The sequence below is a fragment of the Mesocricetus auratus genome, unplaced genomic scaffold (assembly GCF_017639785.1).
Source record: "Mesocricetus auratus isolate SY011 unplaced genomic scaffold, BCM_Maur_2.0 Super-Scaffold_100013, whole genome shotgun sequence".
Taxonomy (NCBI): Eukaryota; Metazoa; Chordata; class Mammalia; order Rodentia; family Cricetidae; genus Mesocricetus; species Mesocricetus auratus.
Window position 1 is genome coordinate 67,978,112 of NW_024429196.1, and position 17,011 is coordinate 67,995,122.

A 17,011-nucleotide genomic window follows, 5' to 3' on the forward strand; every position below is an offset into this window, starting at 1 on the left:
AGATCATTCTGTGAGAGATAGCATTTTGCTGAGGCTGCTGCCTCATTAAGCTTTGGGTTCTGCTCTGATAGAGTTTGTCTTTCACCTTTAGACCCCTGATTATAGGTGAGAGGAGGAAGCAAATCCCTCTTCAAGCCTGTGCTCCATCTTCCATGGCCCAGGGAACAATTCCAGAAATATATTGCTGTCTTGGTTTAATAGGCAATAGGTGTATGCCTCATCCTGAATGGCTTGGCCCTAGAAACCTGTCCAGGATGGGGAGGGATTGAAAAAAGAAAAACAGACACATGTACAGAAAAGCCAGGGTCAGGTGGGCTGTGCTTACTCTGATGGAGTACATGCTACTACTCAACTGGGAACCTCAGCATGTGTATTGTGTACAGCATAGGAGGGTGGGTTCTCTAGTCTTGGTTGGAGGTCTCTGGAGGGGCGCAGTCTCAGGCTGCAGTCATTCTGATGGCGGGGACTATGATGGCTGTTTGTGTACACACTGTCAGCATCCACATGCTGACCAGCGAAGGCATTGCCAGTTCCCTGAGCCTGACCCAGGGAAGGCTTTGCCATTCCAGTGGGTCTGAGACATCGGCGTCCTTGATGCAGATGTGCTCATGTCAATAGTACGCACTCACTCAGGATGTCATCTGTTCCTTGCACATTCATTCATGCTTCTTCCACTCCTCACAAGTGTGAAAGGCTGTTCCAGTCTCTAAAGCTCCTTTCTGGATGTCAGGACTCCCTGATTTCCAGTGGCTCCAGATGTGCTGTGTATTGGGGTCTCTTTCTTGCTGTCTTCTTTATGAATAGCATTTTGGGGAAGGTCATTCCATAAATCTTCTATATCCTAGAACCCCTTCTGTGCCCCCATCTCTTTCCTTTCTCTCCATGTGTATATGTGTGATGTGTATACATGTTTTATATGTGTAGGGGTACATGTGTAAGAGTGCATGTGTGTCTTTCTCAGTCACCCTCCACTTTAGTTATCCAGGCAAGTTCTCTTGCTGAGCTGAGAACTCACCAGTAGCTAGTTTGTCCTGGGGAGCTCTTGTCTCTGTTTCCTGAGTGCTGGGATTGCAGGTGGACACCTCACCTACTTGGTTTTCACGTGGCGTCTGGAGACCCAAACTCAGGTCAGCAAGCACTTTGTCCCCTGAACCGTCTCCCCTGCCCATGAGAGCCCATTTCTAGGCAACCCAGTTGAAGACAGAGTCTTGAAATTCTTCTTCTCATGAGAGCCCCTAAGTTCCATAACCTGGAACCGTGTTTTCTATGCTTCTTTTTAGGTGAGCAACTCACAATCCTAACATAACCTCCCCTCCCCTTCTATTGTCTGGATTAACAACTCATGATAATTTAGACATTCTTTATTGCTTTATTAGTGTAGCCACATAATTTTATAGAAACTGACAGATACACTTTGTTTCCATGGGTGAAACTCTTGAAATGGGACTTGCCTTCTTGGTATGTGTAATTAACAAATAGTATTTCATCCTCTCCACCCCAGTTCTTTTGAAACAAGTATCCAATCTGCAGCATCTTGACTTGATCGGGAGCTGAACAAGCACTTCAGGTTTTCCTCTGCCTGAGAAAACTGGAGGCAGGAGGTCAAGCTATGATGTGGATAAAGTTGTAGTTCTTTTTCACAAGAAGATTACAGAAAGGTGGTAGGTTGGTGGATAGAAATGGCCGCTCAGCAGCTTGCTGTTTTATTCCAAAGCATACTTTAAAGTACTTTAAAAGTTATTAAAATTTTCATGCAATATGTTTTGATCATATTCTGTACCATCCTCCACATCCTCCCAGATCCTCCCCATCTCCCTCCCGACTCAACTTTCAAGTTCTTCGAAGCATAGTTTTACTCGTGTTTAACTCTTCACATCACATTTCAGAGTGTAACAGCAGTCCAGACATGAAAACCACAGTTGGAGAGGCTTGTACAGAACGTTTCACCAAGCCACAGAAGTTCATTTATTGATCCTTTGAAAAAATGCCCCTTTCCTATTTTTCCTGGGCCTATTCCCATCTTAGCCCGGATTCTACCCATCTGCTGCTGTTGCCATGGTGCAGTGCTTGAGTGTGAAAGGTGAATATCAGAGGTCATCACGCTTCTTTGGGGAGCGGACCCTCAGATGAAGAGGCAGGGTGTGGGCACATGTGGAGGCCCAGCCAAATCACAAGGAAGAGGACAGCGAAAGTTTTCTGGGGGGCAGAGACTGAAAGATAATGTAGGAGATTGCTCGCTGATGGTGTTGGTGGGGTCTTGCGTGCCCCAAGAAGGAGTTTCAGCCTTGTCTGAGGGCACAATTTAAGGGAAGAGTAGGGTACAAGTTGGCTACAAAGAAACTGAAGAGAAAGCTCATTCTGGAATGTCCGATTGGCAGTGGGCCTGTGCTTGGGCATGAGCCTGGAGAGGCGGGCAGAAACTAGATTGAGGTCATGTGGACGGTTCCAAGGGGAAGATGGAGCTGCTGGGGCTGTTTGTGAGAAGGGCGGCTTGGAGTAGGGTGGAAGACGGTGGAAAGTGAGCAGACTAGAGGAGGGCAAGGAAGGGCAGCAGGCTGGGAGGAGGGCGGAGCTCAGCTTCTGGGGTATGACAGACCCCAACTTTGTGCTCTGGGGTATATAGGCTGTCTGTATGTCCCCACTTTCTCCTCTTGGTTACCCGCCAGGATAATTTGATGTCAGAGTGTGTAAGTGTTAGCTCTTCTTACCAAGTCACCAACATGAGAACACTTGTGTCCCCGTTTGAATTATGGCCTCTGTGCTACCAACCAGGTCCCTTCATTCATGTCACATAGAGTCTATGCAGATCACTCGCTCCTGCCTCTTAGCAGGAGTCAGCTGGCATTTCCATGGTTTTCTACTAGAGCACCCCACTTTCCTTCCTTTCTTATTCCATCAGTTTGACGCTTAGTGAGGTTAGCACCTGGTCGAGGAACTCCACTCCTCACTCAACCCACCGTTTGTCCTTATTGTGACTCCAGTCTGGCTTTAAAGAATATCCCACTGTCAAGATCATGATGCTGATATGATCTCACTGAAGTAATGGTATTTTCGGATCTGCGCATCCATGTTCTGAGGCCTACTCAGCCATTTCAAGCAAATCCTTTGCCTAGTTGCCAGTTTCTGAAAGTATTTGAGACAGGCAGGTCCTCTGTATTGCTGCCAGACTCCAGGTAATTCCAACTACTTCTGCAGACTCTGTAGTGATTTAGGGACAGGACGCGCAGATATTGGCTTCTCTGCTGATCTTTTTATGCAGCCAGGAAGTAAGCAGGCATAGGAGGGCCTTGACAGCAGAGACCTCGGGAGAGGCTGCCCGGATGAACACTCGCCTTCCTTCACTGCGGACTCAGAATGGCTTTCAGTACCAGAGACTCCAGATCAGTGTAAAGCTTTTAGTACACGTGTGAGACTGGGCAGCTGACTAGGAATAACACAGGACCTCAGTTACTTCCCTCTCTTCCTCCTGCCCTGTTTTCCTCACGCTCCCTTCACATTAGAGAGGCTAACTTCTAATTATAGTCGTGATATGCTGGTACTAAATGAAAGATAAAAGGAAATAAAAAACTGTTTGGTATATCAATAATTCCTCTATATTCCTTGTGGGATCTTCTCTAGTATATAAACTTATATGCACAGATATGGGTGTGTTATCTGCATATACCACTTAGCTTGAGTTTTACACATATAATTTAGTATACTGGGGATGTTTCCATATAAGAATATATAGACCTACCTACAACAAAGTGTTGCACAGTGTCCTATGGTGTGGCTGTGTCACAATGAAGAAGAAAAAAAAAAAGACTCAGTGCCATCGAGGTGACTCAGCAGGTAAATACACTTTTCTCATGAGCCGGATGACCTGAGTGTGATCTCCTTACCCCGCATAAAGTTGGGAAGAGATGACTGGATCCTGAAACCGAAAGCTGTCATCTGACCTCCATGGCATGACCATGCCCACACTCACACACACATCAGATATATAATAAATGAATAATTTGCTTAACTAGGCACCTCCTATAGTAATGGATTTTAGAATTATAAGTTTCTACTATTGCAGATGGAAATTCTTTTTTTGTTTTTGTTTTTTTTCGAGACAGGGTGTGGTGTCTCTTTGGCTTTGGAGGCTGTCCTGGAACTCTAGCTCTTGTAGACCAGGCTGGTCTCAAACTCACAGAGATCCACCTGCCTCTGCTTCCCGAGTGCTGGGATTAAAGGCATGTGCTACCACCACCCAGCCGCAGATGGAAATTCTTGAACTTACAGATATAGAAAGTTCTAGAAGGAGATTTGAAAGTTATGTACCTTTTGAGTCAAGGCCAGATGACCTTCCTAAAATAGTGATAGGCTATGTTGTGACACTCTGGGTCTTTTCAAACTTTTCACCCTCTCTAGTCCATGTGTGCACACTGCCTCCTCAAGAGGAAGTCAGTTGTAGCAAAATGAACTAACCTTTTGAATCTACCCTTCAGAAAGTCTACAGTGGCCCTGTGTCAGGGCAGTCTTGTCTGATTTTACACACAGTATTATCACGTTTTAAAAAGTGGACTATAATCTAAAATGGTGATAGAAAGGAAGTATTAACAGTGAAAGAATAAGGCAGTAATAGTGTTTCTAAGCAGTGGAAGGTGCTTTGTCATGTGTAGTGATAAGATGTGACCAAATGCAAAAGGATATTTGAATGAGTTAGGTAAATTGAAGCCAGAAGTCCAGCTTTTCTTTTTAGCATTTCAGCCAAGGATAAAGGATTGGCTGTGTATACTCACATGGCGAATTCTAGATATGTAACCACTCCCTTCCAAATCAGGTGAGAAAAAAATCATCATCCGGTTTCCATGGGACTAAATGGTTGTGTTAACCGAAGGCACTAAGTCTCCTCCAGCACCAATCTGGGTCTTTGGGGTTTGACCATCTGAAAAGCATGTGGGTTACTTACTATATGGATTTACAATGTTGACTCTCCTTTAGCTTATTCATCTGTAAAGTGGAATCAAGGAAAGATTAAAAAGCAAAGTCATTTGATATCTGCCATGTGTTGTGTGCTGCTCATGGTTGCTAGTTTTGCTTTGTTTATTTTTTCATTTCTACCCAGCAGTCTACAGATAAGGAAACCAGCATGATTAGGTTACTTGCTTTAGACCCATAGTCTTTTTTGTATCTTTTAAAATTTTTATTGTATGAATGCTTTGCCGTGCATGTACGTCTGTTTACCAAGTATGTGTCTGTCCCTGTGGAGGTTAGAAGAGGGCATCAGATCCCCTGAAACAGGAGTTACAGGTAGTTGTGAGCTACTGTGTGGGTGCTAGGAATTGAACCCAGGTACTTTGAAAGAACAGCCAGTGATCTTAACCTCTGAGATTCCTCTCCACCCCCCTAGATCCATAACTTTTATTCCTGGATTGTAATGTTGTTTGGATGGAACAAGAACTAGTTCTATAAAGGTACACAATAATTAAATTTAAAAAATTAATTAAAAAAGCACATAATAATATGGTCTCATCCACAACCAGCTCTCTAGAGTTTCATTGTTAGATAATGGGTAGAGGCTCACTATGACCTACCTGTGGTTCCTTTTATTGCAAATTGGACAACTGGTTCCTGATAGTCTGTTTGGACAACTTGGTATAAAGCAGTACAAGGAGTAACTCATTAAAGAAAATAATCCAGGTTTTCTAGAGAGCAGAGAGTGAACATGTAATCTCAGCACAGTGATGGCCATGGAACTCAGTTGTCAACAGTGTGACTTCAGGCAAGCTCCTTGAGCAGAGCAAGTCTGAGAGGTGGAGAGGTCTGCTGGAGAGCTCCCGGCCACCGGGCACATTAGCTGGTGTTGAGGAAACTCAATGCTGAAGCCCAGGCCTTGGCCTTAGGCTGCCTCCCCAGCTCCTTCCACTCACCTAGCTCAGTAGCATTGCTTGCTGGTGTTCCCAGGCATAGCTCAGTTTCCAGCTATTTCCTGTTTGCTATGAGTGGATTGTAGATGATTGCAGAGAGCAGAAGCTGTTTGTTCCCACAACTGGAAAACTTTATGGTTGCAGGGCCTGCTTGTCCTGGCTGCTGTGTTAGTGGCAGACTGTTTTATATGACCCGTGCCTAATCTTCAGTACTCCTCTGTTTTATTATATTGGTAGTATCACTTCATTATGTTGTGTTTATTTATTTTGTGGGGAACAGCACATGCCCTGGTACACATGCAGAGGTTAGAGGACAACTTGTGTGAGTTAGTTCTTTTCTTCTGTCACGTGGGTCATCATTCTTAGTGGCACTTGGTGTACCTACTAGGCTATCTTGGTGGCACTTGATAATCATCAGAAAGAAAAAAACTGTTTTCTTTGAAAATTTCTTAGTTTTACTTATTTTGTATTAGTGTGTGTGTGTGTGTGTGTGTGTGTATGTATGTTCATATGTGTGTGACATGTATATGGGTGCATGTGTGTGTGAGACATGTATGTGGGTACTTGCCAAGGCAAGATGATGATGTCTAATCTCTCAGAGCTAGAGTACAGGCAATTTTGAACTATCCAGTGTGGGTGCTGGGACCTGAACTTGGATCCTCTGGAAGAGCAGCAAGTGCTCTTAGCCATTTAGCCATCTTCCCAGGCCCCAAAGTGCTGTTTTTCAAGTGGTAGAGATTCTAGTATTTTCTCATCTTTTTGTTCTAACAACTGAGAAATCAGGCAATATAGTGGGAAAACATAGAAGGACTGAGACCCACTTAGATATTGGTTTAAACCTCAAATTCTGTAATTATTAGTCATGAGAATTGACGCTAAATTATTCATGTGGCTCACTTGAAATGGGATAATACCAGTTTGAGTTTCTGCGAGAGAGCGGTGAGGGTTTTCCATATTACCCTTGTCAACTCCCCATCACCACACTGAATGCCTGAGACAACCTAGGCTCTCACGAGAAGGGCTGCATAGGCCCTCAGCTGGTTCTGGTGCTTTCCGCCTGTGGTTAAGTCAGTCCATTATGGCAGAGGTACTTGACAGAGGAAGCCACTCACCTCTTGGCCAGGACAGCAACAAACAAAAGAGGAAGAGAACAGGGCTCCAGAGTCCCCTTTGAAGTCATTCAACCTCATAATAATGCTGAAAAGAATTCTAAGAGCCAGGAGACTTAGTTGAGTCCCAAAAATCAGTGGCTGCAATCCTGTGGCACTGGGGGTTGAATTCGACGTGAGTTTTGAAGGGGCCCCACCCCTTCAAATCACAGGAGATTCACACACACTGTCGCCTTTTACCTCATTACATTTACCTCACTATTCTTTATGTTCGCTACATGACTTGAACACTCAGCGCCGAATTCCCTAGAAGGCTGTGCTCACTGTGTTTGCACAGTCCTATTTAAATAATCTCCAAAACTCTCCACCATGGCCAGAGATTTTTCTGACCCTCTATCGATTTGAGTTTCATTTCCCTTCCTATACCTGAGTCTGTATTCACATCTGAGAGGATGAGAGGTGCTGTGTTAAGAGTTTAGGTCGGGACTCTGACAGGAGCAGGGAGGAGAAGGAGACAGGATGAGTGCAGCCTACCAGTGTGGAATCGCAGAATGCTTATCTCACTGCCCGTGCCAGTCTGCGCGGGAGCCCCGGTGCCAGCTGAGGTCTGTGGCTTGGAGGGCGATGATTCTTTGGAGGAAATGGAAGGATGTAAACTTGGCAAGCCTTTTTGTTTTCTTTCTTCTTGAGCCGTGGGTGGCTTTCCTGGGTTTACTGTGTCATAGGTAGCGGCTGGGCCAGATGGGTCTCTTTTGGAACAGAGTAGGATTTGGTATCAAAGGAAGCCCAGATAGGGCAAAAGGAAAAGCCCCCAAGGTCCCTGGGAGAGTTCTTGAGTTCCTTCTGTTGGAAGCAGAAGTCTCTGCCGAGACCCTGTTTACTGCTCTGGGGGGAATGTCCTTCCAGTTTCTATATCTTACTGCTTTGTCCTGATGACTGGACCAGACTGCAGCTTTTTCATCGAATTTCTCCTCACAGTTATTCATGTCACCAAATGTCTTAATTTGGGTGTCTGATCACTTGAGATAAAGATAGAAGTGTTTGATTGCTCTCTGTTGGTGGGACTGGAGGCTCTTTTGACTGGAGCCCAGACTTAATCCCCCATATTGAATGACTCTTCTCAGACTTTCGGAGCAGAGCTTTGTACCCTTTCCAGAAAAGAGCAGCAGAACCATTTTAAAGCATTTAAAGATTCCCTAAAGGAAAGGTATTTAAATATGGTTAATATAATTTCCTCGTTAAGTTTCCTTCAGTCCTTCACCTGGAACTAGTTGCAGACTATTTTCATTGTGGATATTGATGGAGAAGATTCATCTCTCTGAGGCTCATTTCAGTCAACATCACTTAGTGATACAGCAGTAATGAAAGACATAACTGTGTCTCCCAAAGTAACACTGGGGTGGGTGTGGGTAGTGTAGAGTACATCCTCAGACATGGCTGCACATTGCCATCACTCCAGATTTAAAATCCCAGGTATCAGTTTAGTGAGGTGACGGAAGACAAGGACAGTGTACAAAAGTCCACAGTGGGACTGTGGAAAAATAATTCCATTTATAATAATTTAAAAAAGAATGAAAGACCGAGGAATAGATTTAATGAAAATATGTAAAATGGATACTCTGAAAGATACACATTATTGGTAAGAGAGACTAAATAAATGGAAAGACACTTGATTGGAACATTCAATACTTGTCAAGTGACCAGAAATACACTGTGTAAAGAGACCCATAGAGGTAGGGAATTGGACTTAGCTGGGAAGAGCTTTCTGACAAGGTACAGATGGAAGCTCTGGGTGAAACAAGCATTTTAGTAAAGGACACACAAAACCAGAAATCTATCACCCATCAATTGGTCTGTCTGTCAGTCCTCTATATATCCCCTATCAGCCATCAATCAGTCTATCGATCATCTATATATCCCCTATCTGTCTATCATCTATCTATTATCTATCTGTCCACCTATCATCTGCCTATCATCTATAACTGATTAATCATCTATCAGTAATCTATCACCTATCAATTATCTATCTATCACCTATCAATTATCTGTCATCTATCCAGCTACCTATTATCTACCTATGACTGTATTGTCTATGCCCATAGCTTGTTCTTAGATGGATTCATTGCAAGCTTTTTTGCCATGTCTCTAAGATAGATGAGAACACCATGTCCTTTGACATAGTGTGAACAACAACTTTGAAAAAAAAAAACCCCTTTCTTGAAAAATTCCATTGACCTAAGTCATAGACTGAATTGGAAGGAACAATACGAATCACCTGGCTCACCATGTGTTTGGTGGTTGAATGCTTGACTACATCACATCGGAATCCTTGTGGGCTGTGGAGCGAGTGAGACAAGGAGTCTTGGTTTTATTTATGACCCTTTCGGTCTTCAAGTATTTGTCTATGCTCCTTCAAGCCATTTAAGTGAAAGATTGCTACACAAAAGGACCAGTTCTCCCCTTCATTAGTCATCTGGGCTTTTGAAATGTTTTTGAAACATCCCCTTTAGACTTTGTCAGTCATACGGAAAACTGCAAGATCTGAACACTGCTCAAGTTTAATGACATGCGATTGTTAAACGTAGCAAATGGTGGTAGCTTTGTGTGTTTCCCTTTCTGTATAAGCTAGGTGCTAGTTTGTTTTTTTTTTCCCCAGAATTATTAATTGTTTACCTGAGCTTGACTTGTTTAGTTCTTGTAAAATGTTTTCGATTGCTTTGTGCTTCTTTAGCCAGCCCAAGTGATGAAGAGAGGGTTTGAGATGGTATCTTTCAGTGAAGGCTAATGGAAACCATGAACACAGGCACTTGAAAAATGCTATGAGGAGCAGTGACTGGGACTAACTGTTCTTCCCCTGCTTTTGGGTGAAATGCATGCCCACACTGATGGCGTGTCATGTGCCTGAGCTCGAAGCTGCTTAACCACCTACACTAATGCATCTGCATCTCAAACACGAGTCTCAGAACAAAAGGACTCAACACCTGTGGTCCTTGCATACAGCTCCGACCTTGCTCCAAAAATCACAGCACACTGTAGTTTCTGGAGACATGGGAATGCTTGTGTGGAAATCTTCTAAATTCATTAGTTGGTGTATTATGGTTTACAAAACATGTGTGGACCTGGCGTTAGCAAATGGAGCATCTACTATAAGCCAGCGGGGGAACCTTGATGGTTCAACTGTACAAATTTTCAATGTAAGTTTAGGTAATTATTTTTGCCTATTAAACTTGAGTGATAGCTCTTTAGTTACTACATAACATTAAGCTTTCTCTGTACCCTCTGAGAGTCCTGAGGAGAAGTGTGTCTCCAGGCTGGCGGAATGTTCTGGCTCACACACCTTTTCTGTCTGGGCAGCTTCTCTGCCCCAGGTGGTTTAACCGGTTCCTTGGAGAGTGTCTGGAAAGGAGATGTCAGAATTCCAAAGGGTGGACTGGTCTAAGATGAAGCAATTCAGAAACTTACAAAGGCCTCGTTTTAAGGATGTGTATCTGTCTCTCTCTCTCTGTGTCTCTATCTCTATCTGTCTCTCTGTCTCTGTGTCTCTGTCTCTGTCTCTCTCTGTGTACAGATGACCCTATAACTAGACTAGACGGACTATTATCTTCCCTAGTTAAAACAAATAATGAGGGCAAGCATCTGGGCCCTAGGTGGAGTCATGTGCCTCTGCCAGCAGATGTAACCCTCAGCTGCTATGTTGCTATGCTCTGAAGCTTACCCCACAGTATCACTTTTTCTTCACACACTTTCCCCTTGAGCCTGGACAACACATATTTTTAGAGCCTGTTTACCTCAGTTTCTCAGTGGCAGCTGGCAGGACAGGATAAAGGCAATAATATTGGAACCCTGTGGCTGATGGGAGACAGGGAAGTCTCTAGAAGCAGAGTGGTAGGCAGCCCTTCGCAGGGTTCCTTGGGATGACAGCCCTTGTGTGATCCAGTGTACAGTTTGTACAGTTCCTCTAGAATTTTGCCTGTAGGAGATCATTCCCTTACTGCCTTGATACTGCTTTCTCCTACAGATCACTGCCCCTGGAACTGACCCTGGTTGCCACCGTAAATCTTAGAGCGGAACTGTCGACCATTTCTTGAACAAGAAAGTAAAAGTTAATATTTAGTATCTATAATGAGGTCATTTGTAGGATAAAAGTGATTGGAGTAGATGTCCACTCCCCAATACCCATTCCCTATTTTATACTTTGTCAAAGGCATGTTCTCATGTCATTTAACTATCACTTGAAAATCCTTTTCATGATTTTGAAAAATTTATTTGAATAGGCTGTGATGGATATTTAAGCTAGTTTCTGGGTTTTGCTGTGATGGAAGAAATTTCCTTGTAGAAGGGGACTTCTAACTCCTCGAAGAGACACACATCTGGATTGCATTGTTGCCCACACTTACTGATTTGTTAGTCATTTCAATTAGAAAAATACACAATTTTGAATGAAATATAACAGTGATGCTTGGGTTTCATCTTCACGTGAAGAAAATTAATTTTTCAGAGGTCAGGAAAAGTCATAGATTTCATGATTCTGTGCTGAATTCTGACCACAGACTTTGATTTAATGGTTTATGTAATGCTGCACAGCACTGATTCTTTGTTTTTTTTGTCTTTTATAAGACAGGGTTTCTCTGTGTAGCCCTGGCTCTCCTGAAACTCACTCTGTAGACTATGCTGGCCTTGATCTCACAGAGATCCGCCTGCCTCTGCCTCCCAAGTGCTGGGATTAAAGTTGTGCGCCACCATGCCCAGCTGGCCCTGCTTTCAAAGCATAGGGTTGATACATATGTGTAAAAATTTTAAAGACTCTCAGCTATAAATAATCATTTTGTAAGTTAACTAGATTGTATTTGGGCATACTCCTCAAATATTTGAGCTTGACTTCTTTTTTTTATGGTCATGAAAATAGATAAATGAAGGCTCACTAATTAGGAATTAGTAGAAATTGAAGAGCCAGATCTTGGATTTTTTCAGTTTTATTTGGTGGAGCCGTAGTAGTCCGTTGGTGTCTGCTGGGAAGTAGTTCAAATATTCCTTCCAAGATACCCAAACCTGCAATCTTGCAAATGCCTAATGTGTAAAGTAGTTTGCATAGTATTGGTGTATAATCTATACATAACTTATTATGTGACTTAAATCACCTATAGTTTATGAGAGTAGTTGATAAGAAAATAATGACAAGCAAGAAATGTGTGTGTGTGTGTGTGTGTGTGTGTGTGTGTGTGTATGACCCCTGAAGACCGAACTACACCATGTGTGCCAGCAACGCCATAACACTTTGTTCTGAATATTTTCAAAGTCAATTTGGTCACACCTGTGCATGTGGAACTCATCTTGCGTCTGCCTTCTTTTCCCTTTGGGCATGTGTATTTGAGTCAGGAGGATAAAGAGGGCATTGGAGGTCTACATGGTATGACCTACCCCTTTCCTACACTCTCTCTACCCATTGCCCAAGGTCCAGGTGCAATAATCAATAAGTACCAAGTCTGTGGAGAGTGTCCCTTGTCATCTCCTCTTGGGAGAATTTCTTCTTCCCCAGGTTTCCCGGTGACTCTTTAATTTTTCTATCCAAAGCTCCTCAAGGAGGACCTGGTGGGGCATGCAGTTTGGAAGGCTGACACAGGTGGATTAAAAGTTCTAGTTCAGCCTGGGCTACATAGTGAAACCCTATGTTCAGAAACAAAACAAAAGAAAACAAAACACAATAAAATCCTCCTCAACATGGCATCCAGTAAGGCTCCTGTCTTTGGGATGGCCTCGTCCTTCAAGCTGTCTTTGCTATCAGTGGCCAGCAGGGAGCCTTGACTCGTTTCTATAAATAACTCAGTCCTTACCAGTGTTTTGATTCTGTTTGGGTAGCTTAGTTCCAGGACCCCAGAGTGAGGTCCATTCTACTTTCAGGTAAACTTATAAGAGAGGTCCACTAGACTAAAAACAGAATTGGAGCTGCTAGAGAAATGGGGGGGGGGATGGTCCCCTTGTGACTTCTGTGACACAGATGGCGCACAGACACATAGGTAGGAAAAACACTCATACACATAAAATAAAATAATACATCCAAAAATTAAGACAAACAAACAAACCAGAATTGGGAAAGCAAATCAGGTTTGAAAAGGGAGAAAACATGGAGGCCTTTGCTGTGAATTTGAAAACGCGTCTTCCTTCCCCAGTATATGGCTGACAAACCGAGCGAGCACGTGGGAGTCTGACTTGAATAAACGCTTAAAATGAAGTCATCTGTAATTAATCGCCTGGCTCTGCATTCTTTCCAAAGTGATGGCTCTTTAGTACCCACACTTGTGATAACTTATGTTTCCTGAGTACAGAAAGCCCAGGACAGCCAATTTAGGAAGACGCTGTGGATGTTCTCTTATGTAACCTTTGCGCTACTGTAGTGGATATGACGTTTGAAATATCTGCTTTTCTCTCTTCTTCTTCTAGTGCCTGCGACAGTATATGATGCTTTCAATCCGAGAAGGGTGTGGGTCTCCCATCACTTGTCCTGACATGGTGTGCATAAACCACGGGACCCTGCAGGAAGCGGAGGTATGCATGCTCGCTGTGGCCTTCCCTTCTGCCCTGCTGAATTATGTCTTAGCATCCTGACTCTTAAGTATTGCCTACTAGGGAGTTAGCGACAAAATACAGAGGTTAACTTTTTAAAGGAGTGTTTTATTGCCATACGGAGCTGGAATCTTTTATACAAGCTGTGAGCACGGCCGTTTATCTCCATTCTGTTTATGTATGCCATCTCATGCATTGTAGAAGCTCTTAAAACAGGCGAAGATGCTAGAAATCAAACTTACCAAGGGCGAGGCTTGGAGGATGCTCAGCGAATGGTCTCATAAGCCTGAAAACTCTGATGATATATAGACCATAAGTGAGGGTGTTATGCAATATATAAATGATCACAGGTGTATAGGAGTTTGCTTATTTCATAATGTAGCCTTCTGCAGAGGTGGCCCGAGGTTGAAACATTTCCAAAGAGCGAGGAGAGAGGCCTCAGTGGGGCTGCCTCGGGCATCAGGTAGGTCTTTCCTCTTGGAGCAAGTTTCCCTATCTCTCCAGGTTGCAGTTTATCTCATTCTTTTGTTTGTTTGACTCCCCACCCCCATTGGCTGGCCTGAAATCTTCCTCTGGACCTTCAGGCTCTGTTCGCCTGAATATAATGAAGTCTTGTGTAAGAGAATGTGCAATCCTCCAAAAGTGCTCCCAAGAAACTGATGAAATCAACTGTCCATTCAATGAGCCCCGGGCACCTGTTTAATATCTTCCTGTTGCTTCTCTGGCCTGTGTACTAGCTAACCCTTCCCACAAGCCTCGTGAAGTTGGGTGTCTTCTTTAGCTACAGAAACTCAAGTCCAGAGGCTGTAAGTGACTTACCTCTCAAGGAACTTATCTAGAAAGAACTAGACTTCTCATCCAGTTCTCTTGACCACCACAAAGTAGGTTATAACGATATTCGATGTTATATATGGAAAACAATATATTTATTTACCAGAGAGAGAGAGAGAGAGAGAGTCGCACAGACCAGGAGTTAGAAGCGTGCCTGGCTTCCAGGAGAAAAAAGGGAAGCCCCTTTTCCTTTCATTTCCTTTTATCTCTACTTTGTCCCCGCCCTGATGGACGGATAGCTTTGTGGGGTTCACTCCTAAAGTAGGTAGACCAAAAGTACAGCAAAAGCTTGAGAATTAGGGGCTCAGCAGTGTGAGAGTAGATGTAAATGTGTATATAGGGAGATATCTGTGTACGTATAGATATATATCTTTCTAAATACACATTTTTTTTCACATCTGCCACTGTAAAATAAATCACATGCTTGAAGAGGATATAGCTAACTATTTATTGTGGAAGGTATTTACAAGAGAAACTGGCCACCCAGGTGAGTCAGCAGCTTTCCAAGACCGGATCACCGGAAGCCCGTAAGAGAGTGTGAGGCTCCCCTGCACAGCCTTTTATTCCCATGTCCGTATGCGCCTGTAGACATGCCCAAAGCGGGCATGGTCCTTGGCACAGGTATCAAAGATCTCTCCCTACACATATCTTTTCATTTGTTAGAAAAGCCGGGAGAAAGTGGTATATATACTCCCACCCTGACTCAGTCTGTCCTGTATGCAGTTTATGAACATTGGTATATGTGAGATAATTTTTTAAGAAGAGTCTTAAAAGGAAGCATAAAGGAGTACCTAATGATGTAGAATTGACTCATTTTAAGAAAATATTGAAGCCAAAGTTTTGTTAAAAGTATTGAACATGTACATCCTGCCCCAAGAATCACTGCTAAGTACAAGAGACTAAAGTATGAGAGACTAAAGTATGAGAGACTAAAGTATGAGAGACTAAAGTATGAGAGACTAAAGTATGAGAGACTAAAGTACGAGAGACTAAAGTACGAGAGACTAAAGTACGAGAGACTAAAGTATGAGAGACTAAAGTATGAGAGACTGGCTGCCTACCGCACTGCTCACTGGTGTTACGGAGCTGAATCACTTTTAAAAAGAGTCCAAGTACCTGAGAGCATCCATCTTGGCACTGTCCTCTCTGCCTCATTTCTCTGATGTCTTACCTGGTTCAAGGATACATACAGAGAGCACAAGGTGCAGGGACAGAGTGGAGACCAAGGCATCCTGCACCATGCTGGAGGAGTGTCTGACCTAGCAGAGAGCTTGCAATGAGTCAGACAGTTATAAAAGTGGAATGCCTGTGGTGGCTCACACCTCTCATCTCGGCACTTGGGAAGCAGAGGCAGGCGGATCTATTTGAGTTTGAGGCCAGCCTGGTCTACAGAGTTCCAGAACAGGCTCCAAAGCTACAAAGAAACCTTGTCTTGAAAAACCAAGCAACAAAACAAAAAAAGTGAAATGCAAGAGATGTGGGGTAGGCTGTGTTTGGGAGAAATTTTGTTTAATTCCTATATGGAAAATCTATTAAATATAAATGAACAGTTTGGTGAGGTTTCAAACAAAGCTTATGAAATTAATCTAGACCCAGTCTGGCAGTTGCCAATCAGATGTGGAAATTTAATTGTAGCTTAATTAAAAGTCTATAAAAGAAACTTAATCTTTCTGGTGTGTCACTTAATTGCTTTGAAGTGTTCATAGCCATTCATGGTTAATCATGATGGCTACATGATTGACAGCTGAGAGCAGAGAATGTCCGTCACTGCAGAAAGCCTAGTTGCACCCTGGTGGTACCCCGGACTTTACATGGCAGCACCTCATTGACACCTTGGATGCTGACGGTGAGGGCCAGTGTGTTCGGACACGTGGGGAGTTGAGCCTTTCACAGAGCAGACCTTAAGTTTTCTGACTGCCCTTCCATACCCATTTCCTGGTACATTCTGCCCATTCTTTCCCGGTACACATTCTCTCTCCTTTCTAGCTGCTACTAGCTGTATTTAGTGTTTCACCCCAAAGCAATTTTACTTTAAGGCTATATTAAAACCAAACAAACCCATAATATTTCTCAAAATTCATAAAAATTTCAAAGTATACTTGGGAAAACAGAACAAAACTATTCCGTACTAAACTAATTTAAAATTTACCACGTCTTTTTCTCATTAGGTGAACAGTAAGACTCGCCAGGGAGTTTGTGGGCCATTTCTATTCTCACTGGCTTTACAGAGAGCCCAGCTAATGATGAGGATTCAGCTTATAGTAGTCAAGTTCTTAACCCACCTGCTAGACTTGGCAGTCTCCAGTGCTAAAACCGTAATGGCAGTGGGGGTGGTTCTCATCTGGAACTTTGACCTGAGCCGAGATTATATTGGAGATCTGATTAGCTTTTGTCTGTTATTTTGGGATTCATTCTCCCTTTAAAAGTAATAGCACACACAGGTGAACCGGGCCTGTGCCGCCCCCTTCCTAATGTGGTGGTTTCATTCTGTGTGATCCCTATGCTACTACGTGGCCTATAGTCTGCGGGTGTGCCTCTGTCACAGTGGGGCCCATTCCTATGACTGGACTCCGCCATGACTGTCTTCCTCCTTGCACTCGAGGACGACATTTAGTC

General features: G+C 43.4%; 1 protein-coding gene across 4 annotated transcripts in view; it reads left to right on the top strand.

The window, feature by feature from the left end:
• Rnf144b (ring finger protein 144B) overlaps positions 1 to 17,011 on the top strand; it is a 149,884-nt gene that overhangs the window by 99,703 nt on the left and 33,170 nt on the right. For 3 of the 4 annotated variants that reach the window (XR_005880916.1, XM_040755938.1, XM_005066333.4), the window contains exon 3: positions 13,442 to 13,546. The exons of the other annotated variant lie outside the window; for it this stretch is intronic. Coding sequence is in view for 2 of the 3 variants with exons in the window: in XM_040755938.1 (XP_040611872.1) it covers positions 13,442 to 13,546 (105 nt within the window). In the remaining variant the exon portion in view is untranslated. The remainder of the gene's footprint in view (positions 1 to 13,441; positions 13,547 to 17,011) is intronic. 4 annotated transcript variants of the gene reach the window in all.